Below are 20711 nucleotides of genomic sequence, written 5' to 3'. Positions count from 1 at the left end.
TGGGTATCCTCCTTTTGGACTTTCTCTACTTTCTTTCCAGCATTTGGTAAAACTACGGATTGTTTAGTCTTGTCGTAATTAAGGACGACGCTCTTACTATTGCTCGAGTGGGCAACTTCCCACTTTCTATGTACTTGGTCAGGGCTGCTGACTTCCCTATTTTGTCTCTTACTTTGGACCAACAGCCAAGATCCAAAGCCATCTTCTTCAACCTTTTTCCGTTCAGGTGAAGCATTTGCTTGAGTGCTTTAGGTACCGACGGCCAGACTTAATTTCAAACTCTCATCTTTTTTTCCTCTCCTCCTTGGTCGTTGCTGTTTGGGCTTCAGGACAATATTCCCTCCCATGACCAATTCTCCCACAGGAGAAGCATAATTTCTCCACGCCTTCATAGCATAATCTCTGCTTTCTTGCCTCCATAAATATTTCTTTCACCAGTGGTTTATCTAAATTAATCTCCACACAGATGCGTGCAAATTTACCCCTCTCCATTACCAGAATATAATTATCAACTTTCACCAACTTACCTATACTTGTACCAATTTTATGGAGAATACCACTATCATAGTACTCGATCTGAAGTTCAATCAATTGAACCCAAATGGCAACTTTGTCAAGCTTAGCTTCAGAAGCTCTAAACTTGGGAGTCCATATTCTAACAGTAATAAACTTTCCTCCAATAAGCCAGGGGCCTCCCCAGAACACATTATCATAATCCTCTTCTGTGTTGAAATTTATTACGAAGAAGTCACAGCCAAGATCAATCATTTTCATAATCCCTAAAGGATTCCATAACTGAACCAGCTTTTGATTAAGAAACTGATAATTCCCAAAGACCTTCACAATTAACGCTTTTTCCCTTTTCTACCTGATTCTTCGTTTTTCACCTTGTGTAAGCGAGATATGAGCCACCTTAGTCGCTAGTGTTTCCTCCAAAGAATCCTCACCATCATCACTAGGAGCTTCAATATCCATGGAGTCAACCTCCTCTTGCAGGACCACCTAGAAGGTAGTCCCTGTAGGATTTTTTCGACTTCTCAACCTGATTACACTCATCACCACCCATTAAATCACCAATTTTCCTAACACTCCAATGCAGTTTCGCTTCTTGTTCCCAGGAGAGAGTTTTCTTTCGAGAGTGTTATGGTAATTATATCAAGTCGTAAAAGAAGTGGTAATTATAGGTCTAATACATACATATTAATAAAGAAAGCTAATAAAAGCAAAGCAAATACAAGATGTGTTAGAAAGTCACCCTGATTTTATATTAAACATTTTATAATAATACAACTTATTTTATAAAAAATGAAATTTTTAGTTGTTTTCAATTAAATTAAAAATTTCATTAACAAATTATACTAACTCACTCAGTTAATGTGCCTGTTTTGTAAAAGAAAAAGATACATGGTAATAAAATTAATGGCATGCCTCATAATTCATATAACATAATTAATTATTTTAAATATGTCTCGAATATACGTCCATGTTTTCCTTTCATTTTCCATTTATTGTAAAGAAGAGGTGCATTATAAGCAAGTGGATGATCTCCATATTGTTTTCAACCAAATCTTTGGTCACAAATTCCTTCCATTTCACATTTAATATTTTAATAATTTGATTCTCACATTTTAACACAAATTAAAAATTTTAAACATTGTAAATAAACTCTTAATCGAAATATATATATATATATATATTCAAATAGATAATATTTTAAAAAAGGTAATAAAAAATATTAGATTAAAAAATATAAATATTTTAATAAATTTAATGAATTCTTAAAATATTAAGGAAAAAATGTAAACTTACTTAAATTTCATATAGGTGCTTCCACTTGTTCAATGGGTGTTATTGGAGAGGTCTCCAATCCATCAATGGAAATTCAGAAGCCAAAATCAACTTTGGTTGGCTTACAAGAAGAAATCCTTCATCATCAAACACGCTCTCTTCCCACTCATCGCTTTGTCTTTTATCTGTCTCCACTCTCTACAACATTTCTACACTGCTAGAGTTTTTTTTTTCTCTTATGGAAAAGCAAAAATCTTTCACTGTTCTTTTCAAGCTTTGAAGAAGAAGAAGAAGAAGAAGAAGAAGAAGAAGAAGAAAGTAATGAAGATATGCGTATTCTACATGACGACGTAGTTTTGATAAGTCAATCAGATAAAGAAGGAGAGCCAAGTGTTATTACAGTTAACTGCCCTGATAAAACTGGTTTAGGCTGTGATTTATGCCGCATCTTGCTCTTTTTTGGTCTCAGCATTGTTAGAGGAGGTAATCGCAATCTTTCCTTCTCTTTTACAAATGATTGTATGTCTTTACTTATAGCTACCTATAAAGTATCTACTTTTTTTCACCCCTTTTAGCGGGAAACAAGCTATGAAGAACTTGAGGTATTGGTTTAACTTATTAGGGAACCTTGATTTTTAAAGTTTTGGTTTTTTGGTTGTTCGGAGCAAAAAAAAAATTAAATTAAATTTACCTTTTTAGAGTTTTAATGGATGAGTATTAAATTTCATTTTATATTTTGTGGTGTGAAGATGTATCTACGGATGGGAAATGGTGCTACATAGTGTTTTGGGTGGTTTGTAAACCCACGACAAGATGGGAATTATTGAAGAAAAGACTAGTTGAGGCTTGCCCTTGTTGTTCTTCAGCTTCTGAGATTTTTTATTACCGTTCTGAATTACAGCCACCTAAGCCTCCTGATGTCTTTCTGCTTAAACTTTGTTGTTATGATAGGAAAGGCCTTCTTTTCTCAACATCTTCTCTAGTTTCAATTCCTACCAAGGCTTTTTTGTCTTGAGAGATTTATCCTTTTCTTAGATTCTTTCTGGGGTTCTGCTTTAATGGAAAATTAACTTAAATATTGAGTTATAGAAATCCAAGTTCGCCATTTCTCCACTGTTAGTTCAGCTATCATAAAGGGTATGAAGAAATAGTTTCTTCATAAAAGGGTCATTTTTCTGAAGAACTTAAGCAGTCAAATGTGATTGAAACTAAAATCGGTGAATGAAGTTTAGATTGTTTTTTCTTCTTTTCTGGCAGATGTGACATAAGTTCTGTGTAATCTGGAACTCAATATAAAGAAAGTGAAAGTATCAACCATTCCAGATGGCACAGTGATTGACCTCTTCTTTGTTACTGATACCAGGTTTTGTTTCTTTGATAATTGATATGATCTCTCCGAATCAGACTACTATGTGAAAACTACTTTTGTGTGTCATGTCATAGAAGTGTAAAGTCCATTCAGTTTATGTAATATGTTTGATAGCCAGCATGAGTTACGCTTCTTTGAAATGACTATAAATGTATCTGGAATCATAATCACATGCACATCTAAGTAGGACGTTTCTTGTCTTGGATTCAAACTACATACATATGAGATATGTCTACGTCTATAAGAATATTCTTAACATCCATTTTGTAGAGAGGGTTAAGGGATTCAGATCTTAACTGAAATGGACGAGAATATATTCTCTGATAGGACAATACTTGCAAATTGGAAATGATTTTAGAACGATATTATAGGTTATAGTAATTATAACTTTATGAGCAGAGGCATATTGCATTTTCACCTGGAGTTTTGACAACCCATTTTTAGTTTTTCTTAATTTTCGAAATGTAAGGCCCTTCTGTAAGATTATCTATATGTTTTTTTTAATCTAGGGAGCTATTACATACGAAAATAAGGCAGGAGGAGACTTATAAAGCGTTGGAAGATATTATGCAGCGCATTGTGATTAACTTTAATATTGAAAAGGTTGGACCTGAAATTGCTGCATGTTCTCAGGCATCGCCGTTTCTCCCATCTGGAATAACAGAAGATATTTTCCACTTAGAGGTCTCCAATGAACTCCCAAGTATATCACTTACTTCCAACAATGTTTCTGTCGTGATGGACAACTCGCTCAGTCCTGCTCACACGCTTGTTCAGATTGTTTGCCAAGACCATAAAGGTCTTCTATACGACATCATGAGAACTCTTAAGGATTACAGCATTCAGGTATGTAAAATAATTACTATATAATAAATTGATGTTCTACTGAACTTTTAAGTTATAGGCTGCCAATGATCATGGACAGTTGTCTGATCTTTTATGTCTGCAAGGGTTGGTTTTAAAACCATTCAAGCTTGAATTATTTACAATATTTGTGTTATGCTCGTATGAATATATCTATACTTGTTTGAACATTTTGATATTCAATGGGTTTTATTCTTCCGTCATTTTCACGTGGCTTTAGTTATATGTGTTGCCAAGTGCCCCATGAATTGATAAAACTGCTCTTGCTATGCTCCTATAAACTAATGTTCAAGATCATGGTGTGTATAGCTTAACACAATTGACATTATTCCTTTTGAATTGTGGAAGCTCCTTTTTACTTGTTTAACTGTCAGTTACAAAGAGAAGCATGCTTTTGCTCATGCAAGTAGGCACTAGTTTCACCATTTTAATGCCTCAATTTCACAATGTAACTAGATTTCATATGGACGCGTCTATATAAGACAAGGAAGTAAGTGTGAGATTGATTTGTTTATAATGCAAGCTGATGGGAAGAAGATAGTTGATCCTAGCAAGCAAAGTCCATTGTCCTCGCATCTGAAGATGGAACTGCTCCAACTCCTCAGAGTAGCTGTAGTGAGCCGGGGTCCTGATACAGAGCTTCTGGTAGCAAATCCGGTAGAGTTATCAAGCAAGGGCCGGCCTCTTGTTTTTTATGACATTACCTGTGCTCTCAAGATGCTTAACACTTGCATCTTCTCGGTACCTCCTCAGCTCAGTTTTGGCAATGCTTTCCTGCATTTTGTTTGCCCATGTCAATAAATGCATATTTTTGTTACTTATAACTAGCTTGCAGCATAGGGATTTAGAGTCGACATCATCTAGTTGCATCACCAATTTGAAATTTGATGATGGGTTCAATTCCTACTCTGATAAGGGGATTGTGAGAATGCAATAGTATGCTTATTTGCTTCTCTCCTACTCATCATTGCAGTTTCTTATATGGTGGTGGATATACTACATTTTTACTGATAGGCTACCTGCTTTTCCAAACATATTAAATGTATATAGTGCTTGATCAGAATAAGAACTAACTTATGTGGAGTCAATTAATGTTCCTCTGTTTTTCTTTTACAAGTTGCATGTATAACTCTTTTGTGCATGCCTGTATTTCAGGCGGAGGTTGGGAGACATATGATTGGAGATCGAGAGTGGGAAGTTTATAGAGTTCTACTAGATGAAGGAGCTAGCTTATCTATTCCAAGACAAAAGGTCGAGGAAGGAGTTTGGAAGCTGTTGATGGGTTGGGAATAGCTATGATCACAGCATTCTTCATCATCAATGGCCATGGCCAGCTTGTATAGTATACTTTGCCCCGTCACACTGCGCAGTCCAGGTATATTATGGGTCATATGTCATTAAAATTTCACATCTTACTAGTTTCAGCTTGTTATGAGGCTAAGCTTGTGCTATAGGGATGAGTTCACAACAAGAGATAAAGAGTACGCTCTTATGGCAGTATATATGTTTGGAAGTTGTGTCATAGAGGTAGATATCATGTATATCTCATTATGTAAAGCATCTTCGGAGGACCTATTGGGTAAATATGAAAGCAGCTCGTTGAAATTTCTAAATCTATTTTACTTTTCCTGTACATTAAAAAAATGCAAAACATGTCTAACAGAACAGTGATTTCCAGTTTCAGCTTATTGTCATTTCTGCCCCAAGATGTTGCCAGAGATAGTCTTTGTACCTCTTTTGTCTTCAAAACTGAATAGCTTCACCTGATATTGATGGACAAAAAACTGCGTGATACGGTTGCTTGAAAGTGTAAACATGTTTTTACAGTTTGAGAAAGGTTGCCACTGACACATGATCCGAATCAACAGATCCCAGAACTTGCTTCCAAGCAGAACGTTCTTCCTAGCAAAGATACTGGAAATTTTGTTCTTGAATTTGCTTGTTGAAGGTCTCTCTGCTGAATAAAGTATCATCTAATGGAAACTATGGTTTTCTTCCAAAAGAGTCCTCGAACTTTATCTATTTAATATCCCTTATTCTTTATCTCTTGATGTCCAAATCAAGAGATGCCTAAAACTAGTTATAATCAAGCATATATATTGTTAAGATTATGGTCAAGGATTTTTCGTTCAACAACATATTCTTTTAGGGACTTGTTTGTTCTTGTTTTGCAACTTTTCTGAAAAATCATGGATGTCTCTTTGGTGTCTGTCACTGTCTACAAAATATAACGTCACATAAGAAACAGCTGTGTTTAATCTTTAAAATCTCTATTTCCATCACTTCCATATTTTAGATATTGTCCTGTTGCACGATTTGTTTTATTTCATCAAGGTATCGAACCAATGGTTCCTCAGACTCAACATTAAAAAGTTTCATGGTTCAACGATGTCTTTTCCAGTGTTCATCAACAATTAGCAATACAAGAATTCCCCAGAGTTATCACATACAAAAAAGAAAAGCACATTTGTTTAATGTCTGAAGTAGTGGAACCTGCAATTTATTGAACCGAAATTGCTTTATTACAGCTTCCAATACATCCCCAACTTGTGCAAGATCCCAGCAAGAACTCCATAGAATGTGATCTCAGCAAAAATCACGTACAAGAGAGTGCCTAGGTTCCACGAGTGCCATGCATCAATGAATACATGTGTTTTTATCCAAGTAACCTGAGCATATTTCATCGTTCAGGAAACTGAAAATTTTCCAAACTGATATGGGAAAACTTGCGGAAAAGCATGGGACTTACAAGTGTTTTATCAGGGTTGTTATAGTACCAGCCGTTGATGAATGCTGCAAGTATACCTTGTGCACCCAATACAAAGATCAGCATGGAGTTCATCCCTATCCATTCCAAGAACAAGAATGGAGTCCTCAATCCCCAAACATCAATCTGTTCGTTTTTCCGAAAACGATAAGCAAAAAAGGAAACAAAAATCTACCCTAAACTATAAATTTGCATCCTAATGTGAAGAATTAATGGCAGGATCCATTTTTGTAATACCAGAATGTAGAATCCAGAAAATACAACTCCTGCAGCACCAGCCGTGAGGCAGACATAGCTAATGGTGTAGAGTTGTTTATTGATAGGAATAGCTGAAAAAAAGAGGAGAAACAACCTTGGTTAATTACTTAATTCATCAGTTTGACACATTAAGTATTTTAAGCTCCCCAAATCATGACCAGCCTAAGACACTAACCATGTGAAAAATGAAGGAGGAATGCTAGGACAAGTAAGCCAATTGCCATTGATAGCCATTGCTTGAGCCTTTGGGAGTGACCCTGCAAAAGGTTTCTGGGTTTTTTGAACTGTTTTCTTCAGGAAGTTTATGATACTTCAACAACTTTAATGGAGTGCTTTCTAACCTTGAAATGCATCAAAACATGCCCGTAATGGATGCCGATGGTACCCGAAAGAATAGCTGAGATTGAACTATAAGAAGAGAAAGGATTATTAATCTCATGTTCAGCCCAAAGTAATCATTCTTTCATTTAGTTTGTTTAAGAGTTGATCGACAGGTTTCAAACCTTAACAAGCCTTCAGGTTCGAAATTTGCATGGCACCACCCTGGAGCATCCTCTCGAAAAGGACCGGAACGTGGAGAACTGAGGGTACAAGCCTAACAATTTGTTCATGGGATTCATAAATAGATTTGTGGGGAACTTGTAAAGGAAAATTAAACAGATTGAACCAACCTTAAGATGTTGCCAGGCAGGGCTCTTATACAGATGATTTATGCCCAAAATCTCCCTATCCACATACCCAACAGCGTTGCAAGCAGGCCCCAAGTGGCCTCTCATCCCACATTTCACCTGCAATAACCAAATTCCAGAAATTTGCAGCTTCAAGGACATAAAATAATTGCAACGATCTTCTTATATCAGAACATACTGTATATGCCTTCCCTTCCTTATGATTAATGAAACTCCAATCTGGTATATATAAGGAATAGCTTGTGATCATGTAAAAGGAAAAGGCGATGAACCCTCCAATCCTGGATGGGAAGTAGATCAAATTACAATCTCTCATTTATGTTAGCAAATGATGAAAGTAAGAGTTAAGGTGAAGATGGAGTTTACCATTGCCATCGATAAGCAGTGAAAATGGATAAATGTCCAGGAGATAAAACAATAGGTCTCCTTTTTGTTGTCAGAGTTTCTATCAAAGCTACAACAAAGTAGACCAGCGCTATTCTCTGCAGTCAGTAAAATGTAGTATTGCTTTAGCCGTCTTTCTATTCTATTTTTTCTTGTTTTATCACATGCTTTTTTTTTTTTCTGACAATGGCTTTTACACATATGTTGCATACACTTGGAACGAGTTTCAGATATTATCCAACTCAGAAAGTTTAGGAAAATGAAGAGTTCGAATAATTAAGAATGGAAACTGTTGGTTTTTGAACCCTCTGACTTTTTCTCTTTGGAAATTGGGCTTAGGGATGAGTCAAGCTGGGTTTCATTAATTTTTCTGGAATTAGGTTGGATCTGGTCTGGTTTAGGTAAAATTTATAAATTTATCAAAATGCCATTCTTTTTAATTTTATATATTTTAATTATATATTTTTTAATTTTAATTAAATCTTATGATTAGAAGGTTTATAGGTCAAGTTAAATTTATGTATATCATATATAATTGTCAAAATTCCTGTTTAACTCAAAATATGGATTCACGTTTTGCTTAAATCCTCTCATATTTATAAATAATTAACTTGAACCCGTTTAAGTCCACCCATATAATTATTTTTTAAAATTTTTAGAAAACTATATTATTTTTATTTAATTTTAATAATTATATATGTAAAATTTTACTTTACTACCATTATAATAATATATTTAACTGTCATACTAATTTTTGTTTTTTTACACAATAATTAGAATTAGTCATAGTCTGCTCCCAACCCATAAAATAAAATGATAATGTGCTTCAATGTATCTCGAACTCACGCCCTTCTACATTAACAATAATGTATACTAGTCGAGTTAAGACTCAATCAACACCATTTTTTTTTGAATGATAAAATATGAGCTTGATTCATAAAACAACTTTATTTTATAAAAACTCTTTCAAATATATTATCAGTTGAGTTTCCACTGTGTGGAATATGAAAAAAAATTATAATAGAGGTTACTAATTATGGTTTTCTTTTTCTTTTTGTTCGCCTAAATATAAAAAGTTATAAAATAATCAACCAATTATTTAGTTTAGTTTTTTCTTTTGTCACCAATTGGCTAACTTAAAAATGAAAACACCAAAAAATTCAAGATAGTTGGGTGATCAAATTTTTTTTTACTAATAATTGAGTGTCTATTTTATAATTTTTCATAATTGGATGGCCAAAAAAAAAACTATAATTGAGTAACTAGTTAAAAAAATGATAGGGGTATAAGAAAGAAGACCTGGAGAATGCCACACCATCTAATAAGCTTCATGTCAACCCCATAAGCGAGATCGATATTATCAGCTAATGCATGAGAATAACCTCCTGCAGTGTGTCAATGGAGACAGTGATAGCTCATATTGTTAATATAAAATCATAATTTATAATATGGCAAACCTTGTAACACAATTCCCCAAAATAGAAGCTTTAATGTCCGCAACGTTATCTTATAAACCGCATCCTTGATCTTGGGAACTTTCTGCAATATCGACATCATCATGATATTTATCACAATCTTATTGCATGCTTGAAATATATATATATACACACACATATATATGGTTTTTAAAGAGAAAAAATATTGTATGCATGTATACCTTGAGAGCCAAGGCTATCGCAACACCAACAATGAAGAGGAAAAAAGGCATTACAAAGTCAGCTAACATGCATCCCTCCCATGCTGCATGATCAAGTGCTGGATATGCTATGCCAGCATGATCTACCAATATCATCATCTACAACCTCAAAGAGAACACAATGAGTCATTTTCTAGTTTTTAAGGCTTAAAGTGTCGATTATTACTTAGCTCAAAATCATTTCATGACTTACAACAATGGTTAGCCCTCTAAAAGCATCCAAGGTAGCAACTCTCTTGCTCTTTGTCTTCTCTAATGGTGCTTCCTCCCCCCCTGTCAGTTCACCCGTAGCCACACTCCCATTCTCTTTTGCTATATTATCAAAGCATTCTCCATTGTCACATTTGTTATCACCCTCTAATTCCTTATCATTACTATCGTCTTCATGACCTAATGGAGTCTGGCCAAACCCTTCTTCCACTCTCTTAGGATCTTCCATTTTTAGTACTGTCTAATAACTTGAAAGTTGGTGCATATAAGGTTGTTTAATGGTAGGCCATAATGTACCCAACGCCAAATAAATGATGACGTTTCTGATAAACCAAGGACTGAGTGAGTTATTTAATTAAACAAGAAAGGGACAGCATGGTATTGTTAGTGTTCAATATATCCAAATATTAATTACATTGCAATATGCACAATAAATTCTCTATGTAGAATTTGTCCTCAACCATAATTTTAATCCAACAAAGAGATTTATGATATTGATAAAAGTAATGCATGCTAACACTTAATTAGGATGAGAGTTCGGTTTAGTTCATAGTAATTTATGATAGAGAAATCTAAGACAAAAACATTTATTTTCTTACTAATATAATAAGTTCACACCCAAAACAGAGGGCATGGCATGGTCAGTGGTGTAATTTGATAAAGCCAAACTCAAATACTCTTAACCTCGAGTTCGATTCAAAATTCGGAATTCGATATTTCAATTCGATTGAATATTTATTTTTAATCTCAAGTTCAACTCGAGATATAATCGAACTACTTGAGCTCGATTAAATTTGTTTACCAATTTTTGTACTCAAACGCTGCTTAATAATTAAGCTCTAAGATTAATATTATATATTAAGGGAAATAATGTAATTTAATAATATAAAAATATGAAAATTTCAATGAAGCTCGTGAGTCGTTTCGTTCGATAACTCGAGCTACTTGAGCTTGGCTTGATAATTACCGAATCGAGTTCGAATTTTTCTCGAGTCAAACTTGAGTAGCTTGCAAGTACCAGTATCTCATTTACACCCCTAGACATAGCTCTACATCTTGAAATCGTTAAATTCCAAATTAATACCTTTATTTAAGAAATTAAATAAATTGAATTTTGTCCATTTGCTGTAAAATAATACAACAGGAACCTCAATAAAGTATTTTTTTCATTATTCATAAAATCATATAATCCAAACCTTGATTATTCATACACAGGACAGGATATTTCTTAGTTTCCTATTATAAAGCAATATTTTCAAGGAAAAAATAATCCAAGTCTGGCTTCTGTTTGTATTCATGAATCCATCTAGGAAATATCATAAATGATAAAAGGATTTATCAATTTATTCTTTCAGCTAAATATATAAATTAACTAGGGTTATTTCTATAAGGGTCAATCTATAAAAATATTCAAATGAAGGCTAAATATTTTTCAAAAATAATTAAATAATGCCAAACTTTTATGAAAATACTTAAATAAAGGTTTTTCAAATGTGGTATGTCAAGTTTTAAAATTTTCTTTTCTTTTTTATTTTCAAGTAATATATAATTTAGTTGTTATATATTTTATTCCAAACACATCAATATGAATAACCCCTAAAATCATAGACTGTATAAGTAATTAATAAAGTTATTGTAATCTTAGACCAACTTATAAATTACGAAGAAGAAGTGGGTTATAGCCCAAACAAAGTCTAGGCCTACGAAATTCTAAACATCCAATTTGTGCAGCTTTGGACCAAAGAGTCAACCAAGGTTGCAAGGCCAATAAATGAGTCATTGGGAAGGCTAGCAAGCCAACTTGGCAAACGCTTGACTAATGAATGCTTGTCAACCAGCTCAGAAACCAAGCATAAATAGGCAAGTATGACCCTTTTCTTACCTCACTCCCAGCTTTACCATTAACTTGGCTCTCATGCTTAATTCAAAATGCACCTTAGAGTATAAGTTCCATAACCCCTAGCTCACATTCATCTTGTAGCAACACCAAACCCCATGTCCACTTTGTTTATCTCAAAGTACTGTTGTCAAGCCCGATTCACCACCAAAAAGACACCAGCAAGCGATGATTGTCGCTAATTAAAATGAGTACTCTTAATTCATGAGTTTTTCTATCATATTATTTATTTAGCTCATTGTTTTAAACTATTACAACTCGAGTTGAATTGGACTTTTTCAAGGAGAAACAATAATAGCTATTTTTTGCCTCCTCCATTGAACGGGCTAATCTGGCCATGATAGAATACATTCTTTTACTTGACATTCCCGTGTTGTTGCTGAAGTTTTTGGTATGATGCTTCTTCTTCATCAATTGCATTCTTCCTTCCCTCTTTCCTTGAAAAATAACAATTTAAAATTTAAAAGTAAAACTAAAAACCAAGTATAAAGCGAAATAAATAATCTAGATTGAGTTGAGCTTAAGTTTTGTCGATGTGTGGGACCAATAAGGGAGAAGACACAGAGGAGGAAGTGGCGGTGTTGGTGGAGGTTGGTTCACCTAGTCTAAGCCGAGAGCCAGTGAGGGAAGTGATTTTTTTATAATTATAATTTTACAATTTTTATAAATTCTTTACTATTTTTTTTATAATTTTTATGATTTTTTTCTATTTTAATAAATTTTAAAAAATCTATAAAATTTTAATTTTTTAATATTTTTCTATATTTTTATTGATTTTTATCATTTTTCGCCACATGTCACACTGTATTGTAACACGTGATGACTTTAACTGAAAAAAAATCAAGGGCCATTAACTTTAACAGTCAACGGTTAAAGTTAATGGTCAAAAGGCGTTTTAATGTATTTTAACAGTTTAAATACTTAATTGAGTGAAAAAAAAATAGGGGCTTAATTGTTTTTCTTGAAAAAGTTCAAGGGCTTTTTACACCCTTAAGCCTATTAAAAATAATATATTTTTCAAAAAGCCTCAAGACGGTTCAAGTTGACCATTTACAAATATCGGTGAGATTGAACAAAATTTGTGACTCGTATTTAGGGCCAAGTCAAGCTTGAACAGATATAAAATATGTTAATATCAACATACATACACCAATCTAAAACCGACTTGACTCGATCCACGAATGTCTCTATTTATAATTAATGGTTTTTGTAGGTTAATAAGTTAACGAATGAAACTTATATATCATATACATAAATTAAATTATTATATTTGTGCTTATTATTATTATGTGCTGAAATTTGTATTTAAATTTTGTATCTATTAATTATTTGAATATATGATATTTTTGAATTTTTGAATTGATAGTGTTTTTTTTTTTACTTTTTGAAATAAAGATATAATTATTGGAAGGAATAATATTTGATGCATCATCAAGAATAATAGTATGACACATTGTCAATAAATTAAACACAAAATATAAAGACCTAAAATAAATACTAATAATTTTATTTAAATATAATTAAACATTTTGTAACTATTATAAATAAATATTAATAATTCTTAGACTTTAGGTCTTGGATTTAGAGTTTAGCATTTTAACATTTATTTATAATGAATTATTATTTAATTATGTTGAAATAAAATTATTAATATTTATTTATCTACTATCTTTATTTTATTTAATAATAAAATGACATGTTGGAAATTTATGCACAAGTGTTTAAAAAATTATATTTTAGTAAATATTGTGAATATTAATTATACATATTTTTAATAATTCTATTTTTGTATTGAATATTTAGATCATATACTATGATATTCTAAACAAAACATACGGCGCACATGGCTATAAGAAAATACATTACGGAATTTTGATGATGAAAGTGGAAACCTTCTACGACTGCATATTGTTTAATTAAAATTATTTAAACATTTATTGAAGAGAAAGTGGAGTGATATCAGAAATAACATAAAAATATAAGCCGGCATGGAAATGCATATGCTGAAGGCCTGCTTATTGTATTCTGTTTACTAATTAAGTTTGCAGAGGTGTAAGGCGTTTTATTAAATTAATTACATTTAAGCAACTGCGTTATTAATTTAATCCACTATTTCATATTCTATGGGTTAATTTGAGTGAAACCATAACAATAGCGTTGACCCACAAGACGAAACAAGAATTTGATTCTCTTGAAACATAAAGTTCAAGGATGTTCCGCCAATCAGTACAGGACAAACAATCTAAGACCGAAATGGTTCCATTTGACCTTTTTAATCTCCTAGTTATGCCAAAGCTGTTTCATTCACGTCTTCAAAACCGGACTGTGACATCCAGCTCCCAAAGCTCTGTTGTGGAGACTGCTTATACTGAAGGGAAAAAATGGTATTAACTGGGAAAACTGGTGGTGGCATGAAGGACTTTGTGTTTGATGTACTTTCCAGTAGATTATTCATGGTTTTCGCGACACTTATTATTATGTCTGTCAATGGTTCAGGTTACATGTTTGGTCTATATTCTAATGACATTAAATCAACATTAGGGTATGACCAAACAACTCTGAATTTGCTCAGTTTCTTCAAGGACTTGGGTGGTAATCTTGGGATCTTGTCGGGGCTCATCTACGAAGTGGTGCCACCATGGGTGGTTCTTTGCATGGGTTCACTAATGAATTTCTTTGGCTATTTTATGATATGGGTATCGGTCACTGGCCGCATAGCCAAGCCCCATGCATGGCAGATGTGTTTGTATATGTGGATAGCTGCAAATTCACAGTCATTCCCGAACACTGGTGCATTGGTCACGTGTGTTAAGAACTTCCCTGAAAACAGAGGCAGTGTCTTAGGAATTTTGAAGGGGTTTATCGGTTTAAGTGGCGCAATCATGACTCAATACTATCATGCATTTTACATGGATGATACCAAGGCTCTCATCTTGCTGCTTGCTTGGCTTCCAACCATTGTTCCCTTAATTTTTCTTCGAACTATTCGGATTATGAAAGTTGTTCGGATGGCAAGAGAGCTTGAGATCTTTTACAGTTTCCTTTACATTGCTCTTGGACTTGCTGGCTTTATCATGGTTTTGATTGTTTTGCAGAACAAGGTCAGATTTACCAGGACTGAGTATGTGGCAAGTGCTTTTGTTGTTGTCGTTTTATTACTTCTGCCACTTGTTATTGTAATAAAAGAAGAATTTAGCGTTTGGACCGGCAAAAAACAAGCTTCAAACAATCATTCCCAAGTGAATGTTGTGACTGAGAATCCTCCTGCAGTTCCACTAAGGCCAGCGGAAGCCACGATCTGGCCGCTTGCTTGTATTAAAACGATCTTTAATCCACCAGAAAGAGGCGAAGATTATGGAATTCTCCAAGCCATTTTTAGCATTGACATGCTAATTCTCTTCATTGCAACAGCTTGTGGGACTGGAGGGGCATTAACAGTTATTGACAATCTGGGACAACTTGGTAAATCATTGGGTTATCCGAAACATAGCATATCCACCTTTATATCCCTAGTGAGCATATGGAATTTCCTTGGACGGGTGTTGGCAGGTTATTTGTCTGAAATTGCCTTGACAAACTACAACTTCCCTCGTCCCCTAATGCTCACTCTGGTCATCCTATTTTCATGTATTGGCCATCTTTTGATTGCCTTTGCAGTCCCTAATTCCCTTTATTTTGCTTCAGTAATGACAGGGTTCTGCCTTGGTGCACAATTGCCATTACTGTGTGCAATTATATCCGAACTGTTCGGTCTTAAACACTACTCCACAATGTACAATGTTGGCTCAGTTTCAAGCCCTGTTGGATCCTACATCTTCAACGTGAGAGTGGCTGGTCATTTATATGATAAGGAAGCTTTGAAGCAAATGGAAGCTTTGGGACTTGAAAGAAAACCAGGACAAGACCTGACCTGCAATGGGGCAACATGTTATAGATTGGCTTTTCTAATCATCAGTGTCGCTACCTTGTTGGGGAGTATAGTTTCATTGATTCTGGTTTGTCGGACAAGAACATTTTACAAAGGTGATATCTACAAGAAGTTCAAAGAGGGTGTTGCTCCAACAGGAAATGGTGATCTTCCATTAAGAGAAATGGAAGACAAGGCAACTACGGCCGTCCCAGAAACAAAAATAGCCGTCTCTGCTGGATAATAAACACTAGTGAACTCTATGTAAAGCATATACTTGGAACTGTTTAAGTCAAAAATAAACTTCCCCTCCGATAGTAAACCTTGGTGTTTGCCCTTTTTGTATTTATGTCAAATGAATTAGTTGAGTTTGATATAGCTTTTTATTTATGCAAATGGCTAAATGGATATTGTAGTGCTAAATTGCAGCTCTCAGCAGAAGACCAAATGTGGAGCTCTAGGAGCAACATTATAGTAGTTTTAGCTCTTTTTACTGAAGATGGGAATATGACATGCTTTCATGGACTAACTGCCATCACTTGCTATGGTTTAAATGTGTATATTTTAGTAGTATTGGCAGACAAAGGCGGTTAATAAATCACATGTGAAATTGGTTTCAAACTTGTCCGAGGCAATGATTAATTTATTAGTACCGAATTTTGCGAGGCGGAAATCACTTGCTTTTAGGGTTTGGCACCTCAATTCTTGGTGTTAGAGAAACGAGGGAGGGTGGTTTTTAATTTCCCATGGTTTTACATCGAATAAAAACCTGTTATTCACCTCGAACACTGGTGCTTTTGCCATTAGTAAAAGACTAAGGAGCTTTGGGGGTTGTTGAGTACCCATTTTAGCTTAGATTCATACATCATTAAAAACATCGGAACCAGATTCCCCAATGTAAAACTAGCACTACAGATTGTATTTCGATTTTTTTATTAAAAAAATAATAAATTAATCTTTATACATTTTGAAATGTGTAAATTAACTCTTTTATTAAATTTTATTTATTAAATGATGATGTGGAATGTTAAATCCATGCTAAGAGTTACTTTTTATGAGTATACTGGATAAATGGCTATCCAATTATACATTTTATTCTATTTTAATCATCCAACTGTTAATTTTATCTTTGAAAGACAATAAACTTTCCATCATGAAAACAATGCAATTTTTCATATTTAGCTGTGATTATATACCTTGAAACACTTTATTAAAGTCAAAATGTAAAGAAAATTAAGTCAAGTAATGATCTTTTAAGACTTTCTATGTAATCAAATATCTTGAAACTCTTTATTAAAGTCAAAACGTAAATAAAATAAGTCAAGTAATGATCCTTTTAAGACTTTCTATGTAATCAAATTTTCTTATTTGAAGAGGTTCATTTTCCAAAAATATTACTCTTATAATATCTTTGCTACTTTATTCTATATTGAAGACTCAATCAACCTAACTTCAAAGAGATAAAAGTTACATTGATTATAATTTTGTAAATCATTATATGTTTATTAAAAAAGGCACGTTATCATTTTTATGTTTGAAATTGGAAGAATTTGTATCTTTGTCTATTAATTGTGTAATTAAGCTTTCAAAAAAATAATGAAAAAGGGCCAAGTTTGAATCGCATTAATAGATTAATAGTGAATTACTCTCTAGACAAATTTTGTAACTACTTTTTATGTTAATTAGACAAAATTTGTGTATGTTAATTAAAAAACTTACATGCTTTAATAACGTTAAAGCATTTTTTTAATCCCACCTCTTTATGAAATATTTCAATTTCTTCCAATCTTTTACCACTGAGCTTATCATTTCCGTTCGGTTCATGAAAAAAATCAGAACGATGGCAAATAAATTAATGGTGAGCAACAGCAACCTATCTATGTTCTGATAAGACAAATATAATTTTGAATGGATTTTGTAACCCGATGATGAATAGGGGTCTTTCAAATAAAAGGGTGTTTGTAATATTTGATACATTATGGGATAGGACCATTAACCATGTCGTTATCCTGAAAAAAAAAAAAAGTAATGGTTTTATGAGCAAAGAGAGATTACTTGAATCCTTGGGCAATGACGCAGCCAATGATCTCACCAACTCAACATCTGTAGCTTCGATGCTTACCTGCTGTTGGGGGATTAAATGCCCCTCCATCACCTCATAATTTCCTTCATAAAACCTGAGTAGGAATCATGTAGAACCCTGGTCCAGAGGAAGCTGTATTGAATACGATATTCCTGATCCTCCACTATGCTCTAAATTTTGAACTCTATCCACAAATCCTATATAAGGGCATGGATTTAAAGTTTAAACTCTTCCAAAAATAAATGCCCATATTTCTTTACGGGTCAAATGTTTTCATTTCATGAGTTTTTCAAGGTTTTCAACCGAATTAAAAGAAAAAATTTAGGGTTAAAATCGAATTTAGATATCCTTCAACTCTTGTTGGTGATTCGATTAATTATCTGGCGGACGACATTTCAAATATTTATCCTAAAAGAATTTGTTGCTCTCAACACTTCTTATTAATAAATGAATCATAAATTTATATTCAAGCCTAAACTCTTGATAGTTGATACTCTATTTTGATAAGTTCTGTTGATATTAAAACTAGTTATGACTCTGTTATTTAATACGGTAGTGACGAAATTAGCAATGATATACGTATTTGAAGTCAAACACAATAATTGCAATGAGTCCGGAATGGAAAATTATTATCGGAAATATTTGATTAAATTGTATCTATATCTAATAAATAATGAAATTTATGTTTATTAAAAATGAATTTAAATTTTTATATAAAATAATAAAGGAATAAAAATATATTAAAATTAAATATTTTAAATTTAAAAATAAATTGAATGAAATATAAGAGAGAAAGGTAAAAGAAGTAAAGTTTGCCAAGATTATTACAACGTAAGAAAGAGATGGGTTGGAATGCTTAAACATATATATTATTTTATTATGAATAGAAATAGAAAATTTTCGTCTCAGCACCGATTGTCCCTCTTCACCTCCAACAAAATTGAAACTGTGGAGTGGGTTTGAAACTTTATTATTGATCATTTTGATCCTTAAATTCTAATTATTTTGTATTTATTCCACTTTGAAAGTTTGGAACCAAAAGTTGCGTGTAAAATTAAATACAACATAGTGGATACAATTTTGGATTTATCCACATGAATTCTTTTTGTATATCAATACAGTGATAATATTTTATATATACTTATCTTGTTATCATTATTACTGCTCACGCAGGATTTATATATTTTAATTAATTTAATTTACAAATTTAATTAGTTAACTATTTACTTAATCATTTTAATGGCAATTATATTATTAATATATTCTAATTTTTAATTATGAAAATTAAATCTATTTACAATAAGAGTTTAGAATTTGATTAAATATATTAAATAGATTTCTGAGTCAATTTCGGTAAAATTCTTCTTGAATTTGAATATTAAATGAAACTCTAAATAACTTTATTTTTTTTATTTTTGAAAATTGCAAACAAATGATGTATATTAAAAATATGGTTACTAATAATTTTATACTTTGTTAATTGTTAATTTTGAATTTATAGTTTATAAGAATTAATTATTTTAGATTTTAAAACCTAGTTTTTAATAAATAGTCCACAAATTCTAAATTAATTAGTGACTAAACATGACTTAAATTTATTTTTATAAAAATTATATCAGATTTCTAGTTTTAGTGGGAATTTTAGGACAATAATCCTAAAAGAAAGTTTGCAAACAAATAGAATATGAATTTAAATTGATCTGGAAGTAGATGTACCAACAAAATCATTTTTATACTTGATATAAATATTTTTTATTTTAATTAATTTATCATTTTCAATCTTAAATTAATTTACGAGTCAATAATTTTAAATACATTATTTAACAATAAAACAATAAGTTTCTCTAGTTTAATTAAGTACATTTCAACTTTTAATTTATGAATTCAACCTCTTAACGACTGATTTAAAAATTAAAATTTAACTATACACTTCTATTGATTTTGAATATAAGGTTTGATTAAAAATTAAATTTGAATTGTTACTAATTAAATTTTAATTTTTAAAGTTTAAAAAGTACCAGAATTGATGGGGAAATTAGACATTTTTCTCTCTTTTCCCCACTCCAAGCGGGAATTAACCTTGAAATTTTAATTCCGTTGCCCTCAATCTCATCTATGTGATACCCGTGAAAGAGATGGCAATCCAGCCGACCAGCTAAATTTGATTTCAAATTCAACTCAAAAAAATAAAATTAGATTTGCCTAATTGCCTCCAACTTTATTAAATATGCCGATTGAGGGTTAGCTTGATTGATATCGACATTATTGCCAGTGTAAGAGGACACGAATTTGAGTGCGCTGAAGCGTATTATCTTCTTATTTAAAGGTTAGAGAATAGCTATGGGTAGTTCTAAAGCTTGTATCAAAAAGAGTAGATATCATAAGAACTTATAACGTGATCAATGTTTAAAGAAAAAAATTTACTAAATATGCCACCATGTTTAACTTTTTTCAATATTTTTATTAAAATAAAATTTTATTTTATTTTTATTATATATCATTTGATAAAAACAATGCCTTACACCTATTTATCCATTTATAAATCAAATAATTCATTCAGAATAATAAATTAACACCAAAAGGACGTGTAATTAGTTGCTTTGGCCTAGGGCCTCCTTTATGTTGTAAAATGGAAAAAAAAAAACACTAACTGATAGCCATAAATATTAAAATTACACATAAATTTTAATTTTGTGTAATTTTATATATAAAATTTAAATTGATGAAATTTTTGCAAATCACTAGTAACATCATTTTACATTGATATATTGAATACACAAAAATTATATCAATCCAATA

At 32.3% G+C, this 20711-nt stretch overlaps 3 protein-coding genes and 1 pseudogene across 3 annotated transcripts; 2 read left to right on the top strand and 2 right to left on the bottom strand.

Moving 5' to 3' along the window:
- Positions 1-282: 282 nt before the first annotated feature.
- Positions 283-975, bottom strand: LOC105797714 (uncharacterized). The gene is made up of 2 exons (XM_012627645.1): positions 913-975; positions 283-819 (listed from the first exon to the last, which is right to left on the bottom strand). The coding sequence occupies exons 1-2, from the start codon at positions 973-975 to the stop codon at positions 283-285; spliced, it is 600 nt and encodes a 199-aa protein (XP_012483099.1).
- An 841-nt stretch (positions 976-1816) lies between these two features.
- LOC105799742 (ACT domain-containing protein ACR10-like) lies at positions 1817-6023 on the top strand (annotated as a pseudogene).
- A 333-nt stretch (positions 6024-6356) lies between these two features.
- Positions 6357-10254, bottom strand: LOC105797713 (uncharacterized). Its single transcript, XM_012627644.2, has 13 exons — positions 10009-10254; positions 9777-9914; positions 9577-9658; positions 9419-9504; positions 8102-8217; positions 7914-8016; positions 7718-7834; positions 7550-7641; positions 7388-7454; positions 7222-7303; positions 7026-7117; positions 6771-6914; positions 6357-6690 (listed from the first exon to the last, which is right to left on the bottom strand). Exons 1-13 carry the CDS (start codon positions 10252-10254, stop codon positions 6544-6546), a joined length of 1512 nt encoding a protein of 503 aa, XP_012483098.1. The 3' UTR covers positions 6357-6543.
- A 3992-nt stretch (positions 10255-14246) lies between these two features.
- Positions 14247-16243, top strand: LOC105797957 (uncharacterized). The gene has a single exon (XM_012627821.2). It carries the CDS (start codon positions 14304-14306, stop codon positions 16071-16073), a length of 1770 nt encoding a protein of 589 aa, XP_012483275.1. The 5' UTR covers positions 14247-14303; the 3' UTR covers positions 16074-16243.
- The last annotated feature ends 4468 nt before the right edge of the window (positions 16244-20711 follow it).

The sequence above is a fragment of the Gossypium raimondii genome, chromosome 9 (assembly GCF_025698545.1).
Source record: "Gossypium raimondii isolate GPD5lz chromosome 9, ASM2569854v1, whole genome shotgun sequence".
Classification (NCBI taxonomy): domain Eukaryota; kingdom Viridiplantae; phylum Streptophyta; class Magnoliopsida; order Malvales; family Malvaceae; genus Gossypium; species Gossypium raimondii.
This window is presented reverse-complemented; position numbering and strand designations above follow the sequence as displayed.